Genomic DNA, 17,683 nt, shown 5'->3' with positions numbered 1-17,683 from the left:
AATCAAGCCGGCGATCCCCAGCTCTCACATTCAATCTCGTCCTTGAAGAGCTCCTCGGTTCCGAACTTCAGGATGTCATCGAGCTCTTGTTTGGACATGGAGCCGGCTTTGGAACCCAGGCCTGGCCGTACCACGAGGTGGGTCAGCATCATCTTCCTCTTGGCCACCTGAGTGATCCTCTCCTCCACGGACGCCCTCGTCACAAAGCGGTAAATCATCACCTTGTTGGCCTGGCCGATTCTGTGAGCGCGGCTGAAAGCCTGGGAGAGGACAGTAATCCACATCAATGGCAAGAAAGTAACAAAGTAACTCGTCTCACACACGGCTGACACTCAAAGCCTTAAACCCGTCGCCATGTAAATCCATGCGTACCTGGATGTCATTGTGTGGGTTCCAGTCGGAGTCATAAATAATGACGGTGTCGGCCGTAGCGAGGTTAATCCCCAAGCCGCCGGCGCGAGTGGAGAGCAGGAAACAAAACTGCTGGGCGCCCGGTGCTGCAACACAGCCAAGCGAGAGGGAGAGGAGATGCATAATGGAGAGAGAGAGAAGCAGGGAGGTGGAGAAGGAGTAGAGGAGATGAGAATTGCCGTTAATGCAATTTGTTTTGTGGGTCTTGTGAACAAGGTGCATAGACACGGACTCACAGTTAAATCGGTCGATGGCTTCTTGCCTCAGGCTCCCAGTTATCCCCCCATCGATCCGCTCATATTTATACCCCTCGAAATCCAGGAAGTCTTCCAGAAGATCCAGCATCTTAGTCATCTGAGGGAGAGAGAGAGAGAGTTTTATACTCATTTATCAAAACCTAGGTTTTGCTGGAAATGCATCCATCGCACCTCAGATCGCATCGGTAAACTACTTGGGTTAAATTGTGACATTAGTGAATTGAAGGCAATAAACTTTAGAAGGAAGGAGCAGAGAGAATAAAGCTTGGGGAGCCACCTGTGAGAAGATGAGCACCCTATGGCCCTGCTCATTCAGCTTTCGAAGCATCTTCTGCAGGAGAAGCAGTTTCCCCGAGGCCTTGATGAGAGATCCTCCTTCGTAAGCTCCGCTGGGCAGCTTGGGGCCCTCCTAAGACGACGAGAAGAAGACAGATTCCAAGGGTAAGAAGTTAAGAAGGAGGACCGTCTGCCCGGAATATCCAAACAGACTGAGTACGTCGCGACGGCCGACCTTTATGCGGACGCCGGCTTCCTGACCGAAACTCACCAGAGCTGCCACGGGGAAGAGGTAAGGGTGGTTGCAGCACTTCTTCAGATCCATCATGATGTTGAGCAGAGAGACCTGGTTCCCTCCACCCCGGGAGTTCAGGGCCTCGAAGTTACGCGTGAGGATGAACTTGTAATATTTCCTGGCGGGAGACAGCTTGAGGTGAGCTTACGTGTGGAAAGGGAGTCTGGCCAAAAGTTTCGAAAAAGCTCTCTCATCACCATAGCAACCACTGGAAATATTCCGGCTGATTCCATTGCTACGGCGATATTCTGTATCCTGCAGCCGGCCAGAGATTTTGGGTTTAGTCTGGCCTAGGGCTCAGGTCCTCACCCAGTCATGACCCCTCAAGTTAATCCCTCAATGTACCATCTATGATTAAAAATGCCCATCTCCTCTTCTCCTAAACGTCCCAACAGGCTCGTACCCCGTACAACAGACTCTTTTTCCACAACCTCCCTTTTGTTCGGTTGGTTCCGCTACACTGCATCTCTTCAACACCCTCTCTCCCTCATCCATGTCCTTAGTTCTCCTGAGAATCATTCCCTTATATGCCGACCACCGTCCTCTCCCACTCATCCGACTCCCCTGGTGTCTCCTGGTTTCTCTCTTACTTCTGCATGGGGCTGAGCTCCACACGGACGATAAGCTCCGTCTTGGCCGGCATGTTCTTGAACACGTCGGCCTTGAGTCTCCGCAGCAGGTGAGGACCCAGGAGGTCGTGCAACTTCTTGATCTGATCCTCTTTGGAAATGTCTGCAAATTCTTCCAGGAACCCTTCTAGATTACTACCACGAGAGAGAGAGAGAGAGAGAGAGAGAAGATAAGTCACGTTGGGAGCGGAAGCGGGCGTGTGGAAGTCTAAGCGGTACGGACATGCTCGTGGGGACTCTTATATGGTCTGTCAATGTTTAGGTGGACGTACTTGAACCGTTCTGGGGTTAGAAAGTTGAGCAGATGGAAAAGTTCCTCTAGGTTGTTCTGCAGAGGAGTTCCCGTCAGGAGTAGCTTGTAATCGATCTGATATCCGTTCAGCACCCGGAAAAACTGCAACACGCAGGACACAGCCATAAAATGTATTTATATAGCGCCAGCATATTCCGTAGCGCTGAAACCTCTAGAACCATACACCTGCTGGTGGCATCTTTAGGTATAGTATAACTCATACCGACACTGGGGTAGATTCACTAAACCCAGTACAGACTACATGATTTACATCTAGAAGACAGGACCTCTGAAACCGTCCAGGCTTACGTGACTCTACATCTTACGTGCATGAACACCGGCCCACTAAAACATTGGATCTCTTCTGGGGCAAATATAGAAAAATCTGCACCGGCTCGGGCTACTAAACGCAGAGCGCTAATAATTATTACGGCGCTGGACGAGACCCTAAAAGCGAGGGCGTACCTTTGACTGGTTGTTCTTCAGCCGATGTGCCTCATCTACAACGAGGCAGGCCCAGCGAATGGACCCCAGAGCCGCTTGATCGATCGTTATCAGCTCATAAGACGTGAGGAGCACGTGGAACTTCACCTGCGCCTGAGCCTGGGGGGGGGGGGGGAATAAATACAATAAATCACAATAACAAAAATATTTGCGCCATGACCACCACCTATCTGCGGGGCCCATAGGAGTTCCTAGCGTCATCTAACCTTCATCTTGAAGGCCTTCTTCCCGCCCTTCATGACGTTATCCTGGTAGGAGAACTCGTTCTCTCGGATGACGGCTCTGCTGTCCTTGTCTCCGGTGTACGTCACCACGTAGAAGTCAGGGGCCCACATCTGGAACTCCCGCTCCCAGTTAATGATGGTGGAGAGAGGGGCACTGACCAGGAAGGGGCCTCGCGTGTGACCCTGCGGAGAAGAGGGAGAGGGTCAAGAGAAGGTATCGCCCCGTCTGCGAGGGTGCAAGCTGCAGAAGTAAAAGCGACTAGGTTCATGAGGGAAATGTCCCAGGGTGGGGGTGGGGGGTATCTGATCCACTTGCTCACCCGTGGAATTCCAATGCTGTATTCATGGGTTTTCTATTTGTCATTATCCCCCATACTCTCACCTCTTTATATAGACAGTAAAGGAATACTATGGTCTGAATAGTTTTCCCCAGTCCCATTTCGTCGGCCAGGATGGTGTCCGTGCCCTGAGCCCACGAGAATCTCAGCCAGTTCAGTCCCTCCAGCTGGTACATGTGCAGAGTGCCCCCCGTAGCGGACACAAACTGGGGCTGCGCTTCATACTTTACTGTAGGCTGTGGAGGGGAGAGAACGTGATTACATTTATAATGTGAATGAATGATAACGTTAATAGCCGCTACTAACACACACTACTACACCGTGACATGTATACACAGCACAGATACAGCGCAGACAGCTGCAGCCTCCCCTCACACACTACTACACCGTGACATGTATACACAGCACAGATACAGCGCAGACAGCGGCAGTGCCAGCCTCCCCCTCACACACTACTACACCGTGACATGTATACACAGCACAGATACAGCGCAGACAGCGGCAGCCTCCCCTCACACACTACTACACCATGACATGTATACACAGCACAGATACAGCGCAGACAGCGGCAGCCTCCCCTCACACACTACTACACCGTGACATGTATACACAGCACAGATACAGCGCAGACAGCGGCAGTGCCAGCCTCCCCTCACACACTACTACACCGTGACATGTATACACAGCACAGATACAGCGCAGACAGCGGCAGCCTCCCCCTCACACACTACTACACCGTGACATGTATACACAGCACAGATACAGCGCAGACAGTGGCAGTGCCAGCCTCCCCCTCACACACTACTACACCGTGACATGTATACACAGCACAGATACAGCGCAGACAGCGGCAGCCTCCCCCTCACACACTACTACACCGTGACATGTATACACAGCACAGATACAGCGCAGACAGCGGCAGTGCCAGCCTCCCCCTCACACACTACTACACCGTGACATGTATACACAGCACAGATACAGCGCAGACAGCGGCAGTGCCAGCCTCCCCCTCACACACTACTACACCGTGACATGTATACACAGCACAGATACAGCACAGACAGCGGCAGCCTCCCCTCACACACTACTACACCGTGACATGTATACACAGCGCAGGTACAGCGCAGACAGCGGCAGTGCCAGCTTCCCCCTCACACGCTACTACACCGTGACATGTATACACAGCACAGATACAGCTCAGACAGCGGCACCCTCCCCTCACACACTACTACTACACCGTGACATGTATACACAGCACAGATACAGCGCAGACAGCGGCAGCTTCCCCTCATACACTACTACACCGTGACATGTATACACAGCACAGATACAGCGCTGACAGCGGCAGTGCCAGCCTCCCCTCACACACTACTACACCGTGACATGTATACACAGCACAGATACAGCGCAGACAGCGGCAGCCTCCACTCACACACTACTACACGGTGACATGTATACACAGCACAGGTACAGCACAGACAGCGGCAGTGCCAGCCTCCCCCTCACACACTACTACACCGTGACATGTATACACAGCACAGATACAGCGCAGACAGCGGCAGCCTCCCCTCACACACTACTACACCGTGACATTTATACACAGCGCAGACAGCGGCAGTGCCAGCCTCCCCTCACACACTACTACACCGTGACATGTATACACAGCACAGATACAGCGCAGACAGCGGCAGCCTCCACTCACACACTACTACACCGTGACATGTATACACAGCACAGGTACAGCACAGACAGCGGCAGTGCCAGCCTCCCCCTCACACACTACTACACCGTGAGAAATGCAGCAATGCCACCCGCTACGTATACTGACATCATTGGTGGGGGAGCGGGATACTTCATCCATATATGATCCTTTGTGATGCCTCTTGTATTTAACAGGACATTGAGAACTGTCCCCCATGATCAGCTCCCTGCAAGGGAACCAAATGCAAAGGTTAGTTACATTATAGCATTACACATTATACTTATATAGCACCAACACATTCTGTAGCGCTGTTAAAATTAGGGAGTGTGAATATACTTAACAAAGACAATTTAAAAATTAAGTTGACTCATAATCGTGGATCCATTTAGATAAGAATGGCGTCAACACTTCTTCTCCATCTCTCACCCCAACACGGAGGAGGTACCTGTGTTTCCAGTACATCTGTTTGTGGTATTCATAATCCGGCAACTTCATGGCATCGTCCTCCCACGTGGACTGATCGTAGGACAAGTCTCTCCACTTTATCAGGTAGTGGTACACTCCCTTCTTATCCAAGCTGCAGAAGAAGGTGAGGAGGCGTCAGCCCTGAATCCCACCCGTCGCTTCATAGAATTCACACGATACAGAGGAAGCGGGGAGAGGACAACCCCACGTCCCACTTTTGACCCCAAATCTCACCTTCCATTAAGCAGTCTATACAGAGATCATATTAGAGAACCCCAACATCAACCATACGCACATCCCCAAATCCTGCCTGTTCCCCAAGTAGTAGTAGTTTCTGTGATGGCAGATGGACACCCTATCTTTGGAAAACATGAGAACCTCATCGAGCCCCCCCCCATAATCCTGCCCTACTACCAAATCAGCAGTAGGGAGAGAAAGACTTCTCCTGTCTCCTGCTTGGCGCCATTTTCTCTCCATCTACTCTCCCCAATCACCACCTCAGGTCCAGACCTGTGATTGATGATCCTCTGGATGGACATCCACTCAGCCTTGATTCCGTATCGGTAGAATCTTTCCTCCATGTCGGAGTATTCGGGGTCCTTGTTCTTCTCGCTTTTCCCCTCGTCCTCCCCTGAACCGTAATCAAACGGTGGAGGATCATCCATGTCGTTCTTGCGCTGAAAATTGCGGTACATGACGGTGTGGAAGATCTCCAGCTAAAAGGTAGACAGACGGGGAGAGATGGAGGTGAAGACCAGGAGAGAGCAAAATAAACGAGGCTTTAGGGGCTGGAGGAAAGAAATGAGAAAGATAGAGTTTTGTTAACACAATATACAGACCTGTAGCTCGGTGATCCAGCTGCAATGCCAGTACGACATCCCTGCCCACTTCACAAAGAACTCGCGCTCTGACCTCCCCTGCAAGGCCTGGGGCGGCTCCTCGTCAGGGTCAGCATCAGGAGGGCGAGGAAGGACTACTCCTTCTGGAGGCACCCCCCAGCGCCAGTGTAGGATCTTCTGGACCCGTCCCTTTAGCCGTGGACACTGAGAAGAGAAATGTATTAGAACGTCTTCCCAGTCTGTGCCTTTCAGTCTTTCGGGGATAAGCATCCCCCCCGACCACACAAGCGCCCCATTAATGGTCTTCAAGCTCCGTTGCTCACCGTACACCGTGGGCAGAGCCACTCGCCGTGTGGTATGTCCGGCAGCGGCGGGTTCAGGCAGTGGATGTGGTAGGAGGACACGCAAGCATCGCAGCACAAAAGTTCCCCTCCGTCCTTACAGACGCGGCAGAATTCCATGTGATCATCTTCCTCTTCGCGTCTCTCTCTCCTCCGCTCCTCCATCTCCTCCTCCTCAATCTCCTTTGCCTCCCATTGCACTCCCTCCTTCTCCTGCCGCGGAAAACAAGATATCTGTTAACTTACAACATGGTGGTGTGTGTTCAATAACCCCTATATACATGCCCATTCAATAACCCCTATATACATGCCCATTCAATAACTCCTATATACATGCCCATTCAATAACCCCTATATACATGCCCATTCAATAACTCCTATATACATGCCCATTCAATAACTCCTATATACATGCCCATTCAATAACTCCTATATACATGCCCATTCAATAACTCCTATATACATGCCCATTCAATAACCCCTATATACATGCCCATTCAATAACCCCTATATACATGCCCATTCAATAACTCCTATACACATGCCTGTTCAATAACCCCTATATACATGCCCCTTTAATAACTCCTATATCCATGCCCGTTCAATTACTCCTATACACATGCCCGTTCCAGTTAACCCTGTTTGCCCACAGATATAGGCTTACGCAGTGAGGGCAGCTCCACTTGCCCTGGGGGGCACGTTCCAGTTCAGGCTCCAGGCACACTAGGTGATAGGCCCGAGGGCAGGTGTCGCACAGGATAATCTCGCCGCCCTGCTGGCAGACCTCACAGTAGTCCTGGTGGTCTGTCTCGTAGCCCTCGCCAGCAGATACACCCTCCTCCGGGGCAGCTGTAGAAAAACGTGAAGAAAAACAAAAAACAGAACAAACCATTAAAAGTAGACAAGACACAAGTAAAACAAACTTATTCTAGACTGTAAGCTCTTTTGGGCAGGGTCCCCCTTACCTTTTGTTTCTCTAAGTGAATATTGTTATGTACTATTGTATTATTTGTTATATGCTGTTTACCCATTGTACAGTCCTGCCGATCATGATGGCGCTTTATAAATCAATAAATAATATTTAATTGATAAGGAATATATATAAATATTAATATTTAACATAACATATATATTTTAAATATATATATATATATTTAAAACATTAAAAAATATATTTTAATTTAATTAGGATAATTTAATCCTATTTTTCACCTCTTCCACCTCTTACCTCCACCCCACTACCGGGGCTTCCAAGCTAAAGCCATCACATTCTATAGCTGCGTTCTATACATATTCTCTATATATTGTATATATTTGTGTAATTATTCTATAACCATTTCTCACGTTTTTTCTTTTTTCCTGCCGGTCTCCCCCTCTTCCTCTTTACCCTCCCAGAGCTGTCGGACGGAGCGGACGAGCTGTGCACGCTGGAGTTCTCCATGTCGGACGCCTCGCCGAGCTCCATATCCTCGCTCTGCGGGGAGAATCCGCAAAACAATTACGCGTCGGTTTATGCCCTGGAAACTGCTTATTTTTATTAACATATTAAAAACGATTTTATAAACCAGATTTTTTTTTTCCTGTTACAATTTACATAGTGGATTTAAAAAAAAATAAAAAAGCAACCCAATATATTATATAAATAAGTTAATTAGTTATACAAAAATAGATGATAATTGATAATAAATCAATAAACTATGACCAAAAAAAAAATCGACATTGGTCTTAATGCATTTTGATAAAATATTTTTTCAGTAAATAAAAGCGTCAGCGATGGCAGAATCCAACTGCAATAAGCGATAAACGAGCTGCCCTGGCTGGTCCTTTGAGCCTCAGTCATGTGCATGCGCGTGTCTGTCTACACCTGCGGCCCTTGGTGTGTGTATCGTACGCTTTAATGTCTCCGTGTCTTTTCTCTCTCGCCATCTTTTCCCGTGACCTTGGGGTTCATTCACCCAATAGCTACCGTCTGTCCCCAGAAAGATACAGTATATATATATATATATATATATATATTCTACAATTACAATTAAAACGTCATCTTTTGCTTTATGGAACGTAACTTCTTAAATAATTATATTATATAGGTAGAATCTTTTCCCCGCGCGCAGACACGATAGCGTGCGTCCCTGCCTCCACTACCCTCTCGGTTTAGGGAACGCACTCCTTAAGGATTCAAAGACCCCCAAGCATCCTCAGCACTTCTCGTTTAGGTTACAGTAGGATTGCGTGCAGCTAACTGTATCTTTCACAGTTGTTACTTTGAAACGTCAGTTAAACAGACAGCCCCCCCCCCCTCGCCCCATAATAATGACTGTGTATTAAAGGGACCCCCCAGGCTGTCATATGGACTTTAACGTATATGTTAGATGAGTGGTCCCTTTAAATGTCTCCGCTGCCCACTGCGCAAATACCCCTCCATGTGTATTTGTCCCCTTCCCTGCCCCCTAGTTGTACTCACTGTTTCCAGCCGCCGGCGTGAAATTCCCAAGATGTCGGCTCCTGCGCCTGCTGGGAGTTCTCTTCTAACGGTAACCCGGGGCCTAAATGGCCGCCCGCTTCAGGATCACTTACCGAGCTGGCGGCTTTGCGCTTGACGCCTCCCAGGCGGATCTTTAGCGGCGCCATCTTTTTCCCAGACTTCTTCGTGTCGTTGGCCCGTGAGCCTTTACCCTGCTTCTTATGGCCCGGGCCTAACAGAGAAGTTGGGTTATTGCAAACGGTTTAGTTAAAACCAGACCCCAAACCCTTATCTAAGCATAATGCATAACACTGCACCCGCTACTATTTGTCTGTCAATGCTAGTCGTGTCAGACCCCTCGAATTTATGTATTGCGAGAAGCGCGGCGTAAATGGTTGGCGATTTTATAAATAATAATAATTATAAAATTATGTAATAATAATAATCATACAATAGGGAAAAAAAATATATATTTTCACTTAAAACAGGCACAAACACCCAGAGCATCAATGAGGAAAATGATGTTTAACTCTGGGATAGGGAAAAAATACGGGCAATAGGATTCTGAACAAGTTTCCCCCCTACAGGCATCCTTAATAAATAAGATCCTAGTTTCAAACCTTATAACTATGGAATAGCCATTACGGAAAAGCCCATTTTGCAAAGGTCTAGGTTTTCTTCGGCCCTTGAGAATAGGTGCTTCGCCGATCACATGATCATGAAGAATGGCACGCGCGGGGTCAACTTTCCTTCGGACTCACCTTTGCCCTCCTTGGTTTTTGCTCGGCGTACCGGCGCGGCCTGGGGAGCAGCGGGGGTGGCGGGGACGGCGGCTTGCTCTGCCACCGCTGCAGCAGCCGCTGCGGCCACCGCCGCGACGGCCGCAGGCGATGACTTGAAAGGGTTGTTGGCACTGAATTCCCTCCACTTGGCACCTAGAATGGTCATCATCTTGGACATTGGGATCTTGGGGTTCTTCTTGGCAATGAGAGGCCTGGAAATGGACGGCATTTTTTTAAACACAGAAAAAAAAAGACGACACAAGGGAAGTGCGACTCTCTTACGCTGCGATCCGGAAACGCGCGGAAGGACTTCATTATGACCCAAACGATGGGACAACCGAAGGCTCATCTTCATGGGCAAAAAGCAGGCGCCTGAAGATCCAAAAGACAGGACCACAGCTGTCCAGAAGGGTATTTATTGTAGAAAGTCATGCCCGGAAGGGGTTAAATGTGGCTGCATGAGCCAATGAATGAACGGGGTAAAAACCAGGGCAGTGACCCTAGGGAAAGCAACCCTGCTGCCCCTCATTGTGCACTGCCTGATATAACGTAGGGTATTTAACCGGGGCAGGGCTTCATTTGGAGTCTTGTATGGTTCGCATAATTAGTCAAAGTGCTGATTGTTTGGAGATTAAGAGTGCCCAAAATGCCCATTCTGCAGCAAGGCACTAGCCCGAGCTTGTGAACGCTGCTCTAACGCGTTCTCTTCTGTGAACGTAATCATGCAAGCAGGGTTTTTCATTTACATTACAAAGGGCTTCTCCCAGAGGAAGGGCTGAGCTGGCCCTGGATAAGGTATAGTGTATGGATGGTAAGTGTGTGAGCATGGATGTGTATGTGTGTGTTAGCATGAATGTGTATTAGTGTAAGCATGAGTGTGTGTGCCAGTGCACGTGAGTTACAGGGGGTGGGGATCAATGGGGGCCACTTGGATTTACCCACCCCCCCAGGCCAAAAGGTGCCAGACCTCCCGTGATTAGACCGGGTCAGCTGTTCCTGCCCGAGTAAAGACAGGAGATGAAGCCGTAATTCTCCTGACGAGGAACATGGGATGCAAACCCACCTCATGAACTGGCTGAAGGCCTTGTAGTTGGTTAGCGTGTGGTAATCTTCATCCGTGAAGACGTGATCCACATCTTCTAAACCCCAGCTGGCGAGCAGCACTGCCGAGGACTTCTGTTCCACCTGCCAGGTTGAACCAAGATGGCCACTCACATAAACGTGCGTTCCAAAACCACGTACACGACGAGGCTTCTCTCCCCTCCGTCTTCCCTGCGATTACCAGCTCGGGACACGTACCTTGCGCTCCACTACCGTCTCTTCGTCCTTTTTCCTCTTCTTGGTTTTTTTCTCTCTCTTTTCTTTGTGTTTCTTCCTTTTCTTCTTCCCTCCAATCTCGAGGTCACTATCATGGGAACCCTGTTCCCCGAGACCTTCGTCCCAACGGAGCTCTTCATCGCTGTCCTGAGGGAGAAGAGACAGTGAAAAAAAAAAAAGAGACATGCCAAGTCAGTGGTGTCCAACCTGCGGCCCGCCAGCTGCTGCAGGACTACGTCTCCCATAATGCTCTTTCAGCTAAGGGGCTGGCAGAGGAGTGTGGGATATGTAGTCCTGCAGCAGCTGGAGGGCCGCAGGTTGGACACCCTTGCCCTAAGTGGATTTAGGGGCCCAGTCTGTTAAGACGGGACCAAGAAACGCGACAGGCTCACCGGAACATCATTGAAAAGTAACATACAGAGTCGTAGGGGATCATAACTTTTATAAGATGGAAGCAGGCCAGGGCTGGCTGTCGGTCGCGCCGGGCACGTGCCCAAAACCGCCTGGGCGGGCCTTAAAGGGCCAGGACCGATTTAGCCTCTCTAGTCCAGTACTGGATGGAGCTCGCTTTTAGTTTGGTGCATCTGTACGACGGGGTGGAACTGTCGCCTTCAGCGGGGTGTTTCACTTTAGAGGGTTAAGGCGCCCCATTACATTTACTTACATAGCGCCAGCAGATTCCGTAGCGCTGTTACAATGAGTGGAGTCATTTAAAATCACACACACAATGACAAACTGATACTGAAGGGGAAGCGGGTCGTGCGCTTGTGAGCTTACAATCTATTCTCGGTAAAGGGCGGTAAAAGCGACTCTTACGGGCTTCTTGCGTTTGCGTGGTTTTATGGTTTTCGGCCCCCTCTGCTTGTCCTTATCTTTCTTTTTGGGTCCTCTCTTTTTCTTCGTGACGATTTCACAGGGAGAAGGAGCCGGAGAAACGTCTTCATCATCTGGTTCTAAAAAGAAATGACAAGACCGTAACCACGTGCCATCTACTATCACACGATGGTTAGCCGGTAGATCGATCCCATGCAGCCGTTCCCCCCGCCTGTACCCTTTTATGTATTACCAGTCCCTCTACGCTCGGTTCCAAAATAAAATATACTAACACCAGCTACCCCAGCTCCCTCTACCGAAAGCAGGGAGCATTTCTTAATACACTTCTAGACAGACCCTGCTGGGTAAATCCTGTCCTCCAGTCTACTGGAAAGGGAATGCCTGATCGCGTGATCGGACATTTCTTCACATAACAGCATACCGGTGCTCGCGCCTTTATGGGGGGCCGTCAGCATGGAAGCCACCAATACTGGCTTCTGCTGACAAGGGGGGACTCCGCACAAACGGCAGTCTGATCTCCCGTGTAGCGGCAGGGAGAAGCCCCCCGCGGCTGCAAGCAAGTCAAGACGTACCAGTACATCCTAATGGGCTTTTAAGCACAGTTTTTTGGGGAGGTTTTTTTTTTGGATGTACCGGTACGTCCGTATGGGACCAAAGAGTTTTGTGACAATCCTCTATCCTCCGATCTACTCGCACTGGAAATAGGACAGTAAGAGCTCCTTGAAGATCTGTGTATTAAAGGAAGGGGTTTTTTTTTGCGGGTTCCTTTAAGGAGAGGTGATGTCACACGCGGTATTCTGGAGCGTCTCAATCCGCTTTATCCGGGGCTTGTTAAGCGTTTAGTCTGGGGTTTATCTCTATTCTAAATATTATTCTGATTTGGAATGGACGCAAAGACACGCAGAATGACGGGGCTTTTGCCATAAACACCAGGGATTAACCCCTTAAGGACCAATGCTACAGGACGGCAGCAATTTTCACGTTGTTACTATGTCTCGGTTTTACCCGTCTCTCTCACTTTAGTGAGCCCACCTGAATTATATATTGAGGGTTTTGCTTTTTTTTTTTTTAAATCATATTCGTAAATGTAAGGCATTATTTTGTATGAATAAATGGCAAAAAAATTAAAAGAAAAAAAAAAAACATTTATACCGTTTTACACACAGCTAGAGCCAATGGGAATAAATACCCCAAACATATTAATTAACTTGCCCTGATTTGGAGCCCACCCTATACACCCAGGATTTCAATTTATTTTGGTTGTTATCGGGCAAACATTACAAGTTGTGCATCACTTTTTTAAACTGCAGTTTTTTGGACGGGGTTTTGCAAATTTGGTTTTTATGCATCTTTAACTGCTATATTGGTGACAGATATCAAGACCACCCCATAAAACCACATGTGAATGAAAAGAAGCCCCCTCGGGGTATTCTACTAGGTCCATTTGGACCCTTTTTAATAGGCCATATTATTACCAACCTCTTTGAAAGTTTACAGTAACGTGATGGTTTTTCCCCCTGGTTTTCACTTATTCTTTGTAATTCTAGTTTGCATATTAAAAAAAATAAAAAATAAAACTTTTTTATGTCTAGTAATGTCTCCAAAGTTAGTTAATTACCCCATAATGGCTGGGCGGCCGTACACAACTTTTTTCTAGTCACGTAGTATGTGGTTGGCCATATCCAGGTGCCGACTATACGTTTCAGCATCCGATCTGCTGCTGCAGCCTGTGTCCCAATAATATGTGGTCACTTTATCACTTTAGTTAATTAATATGAAGGTTTAGTAGTTTGTGATGATCTGACACCTGTGCGTGAACACATCACTCAACAGGGATAATAATAATATTTTTACGTGGCAATGGCATTATGTGCCAATATTTCAAATGGCCAGAGGGTAACTTGTTTTGAGGGTGTGGTTAGAGGCGTGGCTGGGGGCAGGGCTTTACAAAGTCTTTATGTGACTCTGGGACCTTTTGACAACATATGTAGGACATGGGGGCAACTAAGCCCCATTTTGACCAAATATTGGGTCTGTCGTGGAAACCAGAACACTTGGGAGGAATGTAAAGGCTGGTCATTTATACATAGCATTCTGTTAGCTGCTCCATTCCATCCTGAACACCCCGGCCAGACTCATTTTCTTAGCCCGTCTGCTGCCACACCGTGCCACTCCCAACTGAATTAAATTTAAACTCCTTCACAGCACTGGGTCCCTCTACATTTCTGCACCAATCCCAGACAGGTACAGCCTTGTTAGCGTGTCTCATTATCCGAAGGTCGTGACTTCGATCCTCACGCGAGGCAAGTTGATCCTTGTTTTCCTACATCTCTTAATTAGGCGTTTCGTGCAATTAGACAACAGAGAATCATTCTATAAATGATCTGGGGAAGGCACCCAACGTTCACAAATTTTACAGTCAGGACAAACATAAAGCTCTCCTGAATCTAAGAATAGGCCAAGGTATGAATCAGGAAAATGGGCCCACTAGATTGGGCACATGGTTATCTGCTGTCAAATTCTAGGTTTAAATATCCTTATTGATGCCCTCTTCGCTCTTCCCACCACTGGCATCTCGTCAATTGTCATCACTGCTTCCCTCTCGGGAACTTATTTGTTCTCACTGGCACAAACATTCACCCTCATTATTTTCATCTCTCTCATTCCCTTTATCTCATATTTATTTCATTCATTCACAACAACCCCACTGTAAATAGAAACCATCTGTTTCCTCACCTTTGAGTTCTCCAAGTCAAAGACTATTGCATGACAACAAAGACATCCTCACCCAAGAAGTCCCTCACCTTCTGTCTCATTCCCTTTCAATTTCTTAATTGATTCTAAGCTCAAAAGAGCAGGGCTGGGTTTTTTTTTAACACACGCAAGACAAGTAAATTAGTACTGTTATGTACTTATGGACATGGTTTGTGAAGAAACTACTACGAAAATTCAATACATAGTTGCTGTAAAGAAGAAAAAGGGAAACCGCTGTTGACAAAATAAATTCTCAAGCGTAAAAAGTTAAGGTATTTTTAATAATGAATCGTTGATTCCGTATTATTAACATGAGGAAGACATTAATCCGGATAAAACAAACAAAACACAATAATTATGGAGGAGGGAGCCAGATGTTGGTCTATATGGGAAAAGGCAATAATTGAAATCGGCCAAAATACAATCGAATGTATTAGTAAAACAGCCACTAATTCGGCAGTGAAATATAATACAATTATCCAGAAACACTCCATTGTCACAGTGACTATGTTTAGAGGGATGGTAGTACACCTACTGTAGATAGGTAACAGGTCAATTACGGACCTCAGGAAGATTTAAGTCTTGACCTTGTGGTTTGTTTATTTTTACGCCACAAAGTTCAGTGGCTCCGATGTGAAGAAAAAATAACGAGGTGCCAAATGTGAAGAGGCCAAGGTGGACAACTGATCCCCTTCTTCTTTTCTTCAGAGGTCACACTCCCCGAAGGGATGAGGCCCCTTCCTTCCCTGGCCAATTTGGGGGGGGGGGGCACTCATAAGAGCTACCTAGCCCGCCAACCAGAAAAAACTTGACTTTTGGGGACCCGGATCCGCTGTGGCATTTGAGTGTCATAATTCCGATGCTCCTTTGCGTACATATTGTATCTCAGCCAAATTAAAAATGTCAACATAAATTCCTGATGTGGCAACCTGAGGCCCCTAAGTTAACACCATGGTTACATTGTATTACATTCTTACAACTATCAATATTTGTTTTATTTTTACATTTACAGGGATCCATTCTCCTGCATTGTAGTACCTGTAATCAGCCTGCAAGTGGAGTTCATAGGCCTCAGGAGAGTCTAGACAGACCCTCTTTGGAACATTTCTAGTCTTATCTGTTCCCAGTCTTTGTCATCTTAATAAAGACATGCTGCCAGTTTTTTCTTTTTTTTTGCACCAACGCAACTGAACAAAGAAAGCAATTGTTGATCACTTTCCAAGATCATTTAACCCCATGACGTGCCAGGGACGTCAACTGTCACTAACTGCATGCATTTTTGTTGTTAAGAGGTTAATGATAATAACTGATGTTTTGAACAATCACCGTACTGTAATCTTTATAATATCTTTATTGGAGTTTTGTGCCTCTCAATAAGGTCATAACTTAGAACTGCTGCTAATAATACATACTTAATTTAATTTACTAGTGGGGGAGGGTAATTATTGCTAAAACCTCACTGACCCAAACATGCCTTCCTCACTTACATGCAGGCTAATAGATCTGTGGATGGCACACATGACTAAAATGTTACTGTAATTTCTATATTCAAGTATATTAATTTATTTAATCTAATTTAGTCTATTAATGTTGTAACAGTTCTCAGGCCCGATTAGCTTCCTAAATGAGCTGACCCTGAATTATTAAACATTTAATAGCCCATTGTGAAGCTTCAATGTAGCGACTACTCGAATGCATTACCCATACGGCTCTAATGTCTGTCCTCACGGAAACCCTAACTTGCCACTATTTAAAGATACACTTCATCGAGCCACCTGCATTCAAGCAGGGACATCAACCATATGGTCACAGCAGGGGTTAGAATAGCAATAAGCCAGTTAAGCCGGAGCAGATCTGTACGTTACATTAGATATTAACATATATGCAAATAGCCATAGTCAAATTCGGTGCATATGCAAAAATTACTTCATCATAAAACCTATGGCTATGGCTTTGGTTTAAGGGCACAGACAGAACATTATAGAGCAACCCAGATCCTATATTTTTGTGATTCTTCCACCTTCTTTTTTGATAAGCCATTACAATAGATTCTGCACGGTGGCAGTAATTACCTAGTAGCACCATAAGCCTGAAAAGGCCCCAGGAAAAGGCACGCTATGGTGGCAGCAATTATGTTATTAGCACCTTGGGGGGAATCTATAAGCCAACGTTTACACTGGTTAATGAGGCAAATGGCGGGAACGGGAACAGCCTCCCTTGCGTAACCCGCTTTAAAGGTGAAGGGACAGACCACACCGCAGAGACAGGGGGTGAGGTGGACACAGGGGTGGGCTGCTGTCACCAAGTCAAACAATAGGGGGACATAAGGCTCAAGTCCCCTCACCCCCCTCCCTCTCTGCAGTGAGACAGTCCGACAGTTAATGCGGTGAATGTAAGGGATGAAACGCGAGAGGTGGGGGGATCCTCGAAGCCGCCCCAACATTGCAGGCTCCCCTCCCCCCAACAGGTCGCTCCCTGTTTACCTGCGGCGACCGCTGGTGTCTCGTCGGTTTCAACACCCCCCGACTCCCTGGAGGCCGTTGGCGGGAAAAAGAGGCTGGGGCTATGGCGGCTCTGTGTCGCCTGCGGCTCGTCTTCTTCCTCCTCCTCTTCTTCTTCATCGTCTTCCTCCTCCTTTTCGCCGTCCCCTTCTTCGGACACTGCCATCTCTTCTTCTTCCTCCTCGTCTTCTTCTTCTTCGTCCCTTAACGGGGAGGACATCGGCCGTCTTACCGTGTTCCCCCCCCCCGCTTTTCTCTTTCCCTTCCCCGGCGACAGCCGCCGCGGCTGAGGACAAAACTTTCCTCACAGAAAAATCCACCGAAAACACGCGAATCTCCCCAAAAACCACTTCATCCGACGCTATTCTTAAAAAAAAAATTATATTGTTAACGCAAAAATCTTGTTAAAAAAAAAAAAATTCACCTCCGTGTGGGGGTGGAAGAAAAAAAAATATTTTCTT

At 47.4% G+C, this 17,683-nt stretch overlaps 1 protein-coding gene across 1 annotated transcript in view; it reads right to left on the bottom strand.

Annotated features, from left to right (window-relative positions):
• Positions 1–17,442, bottom strand: part of LOC149275286 (ATP-dependent chromatin remodeler CHD3-like) — a 28,480-nt gene extending 11,038 nt beyond the window's left edge. The window contains exons 1-24 of the mRNA XM_089504818.1: positions 17,364–17,442; positions 12,389–12,517; positions 11,950–12,086; positions 11,116–11,280; positions 10,880–11,001; positions 9,796–10,028; positions 9,148–9,266; positions 7,918–8,047; positions 7,238–7,422; positions 6,556–6,786; positions 6,233–6,436; positions 5,904–6,109; positions 5,374–5,505; positions 5,055–5,154; positions 3,271–3,462; positions 2,871–3,071; positions 2,626–2,763; positions 2,141–2,262; positions 1,830–2,003; positions 1,216–1,357; positions 946–1,077; positions 648–765; positions 373–497; positions 29–260 (exon numbers count right to left, since the gene is read on the bottom strand). Of these exons, the coding sequence (XP_089360944.1) occupies positions 29–260; positions 373–497; positions 648–765; positions 946–1,077; positions 1,216–1,357; positions 1,830–2,003; positions 2,141–2,262; positions 2,626–2,763; positions 2,871–3,071; positions 3,271–3,462; positions 5,055–5,154; positions 5,374–5,505; positions 5,904–6,109; positions 6,233–6,436; positions 6,556–6,786; positions 7,238–7,422; positions 7,918–8,047; positions 9,148–9,266; positions 9,796–10,028; positions 10,880–11,001; positions 11,116–11,280; positions 11,950–12,086; positions 12,389–12,517; positions 17,364–17,442 (3,748 nt within the window). The remainder of the gene's footprint in view (positions 1–28; positions 261–372; positions 498–647; positions 766–945; positions 1,078–1,215; positions 1,358–1,829; positions 2,004–2,140; positions 2,263–2,625; positions 2,764–2,870; positions 3,072–3,270; positions 3,463–5,054; positions 5,155–5,373; positions 5,506–5,903; positions 6,110–6,232; positions 6,437–6,555; positions 6,787–7,237; positions 7,423–7,917; positions 8,048–9,147; positions 9,267–9,795; positions 10,029–10,879; positions 11,002–11,115; positions 11,281–11,949; positions 12,087–12,388; positions 12,518–17,363) is intronic.
• Positions 17,443–17,683: the final 241 nt, after the last annotated feature.

The sequence above is a fragment of the Sceloporus occidentalis genome, unplaced genomic scaffold, assembly GCF_023333645.1.
Source record: "Sceloporus occidentalis isolate IW3139 unplaced genomic scaffold, rSceOcc1.0.p SCAF_292, whole genome shotgun sequence".
Taxonomy (NCBI): domain Eukaryota; kingdom Metazoa; phylum Chordata; class Lepidosauria; order Squamata; family Phrynosomatidae; genus Sceloporus; species Sceloporus occidentalis.
Note: the sequence above shows the minus strand (reverse complement) of the source record. Positions and strands in the feature narration are given on the sequence as shown.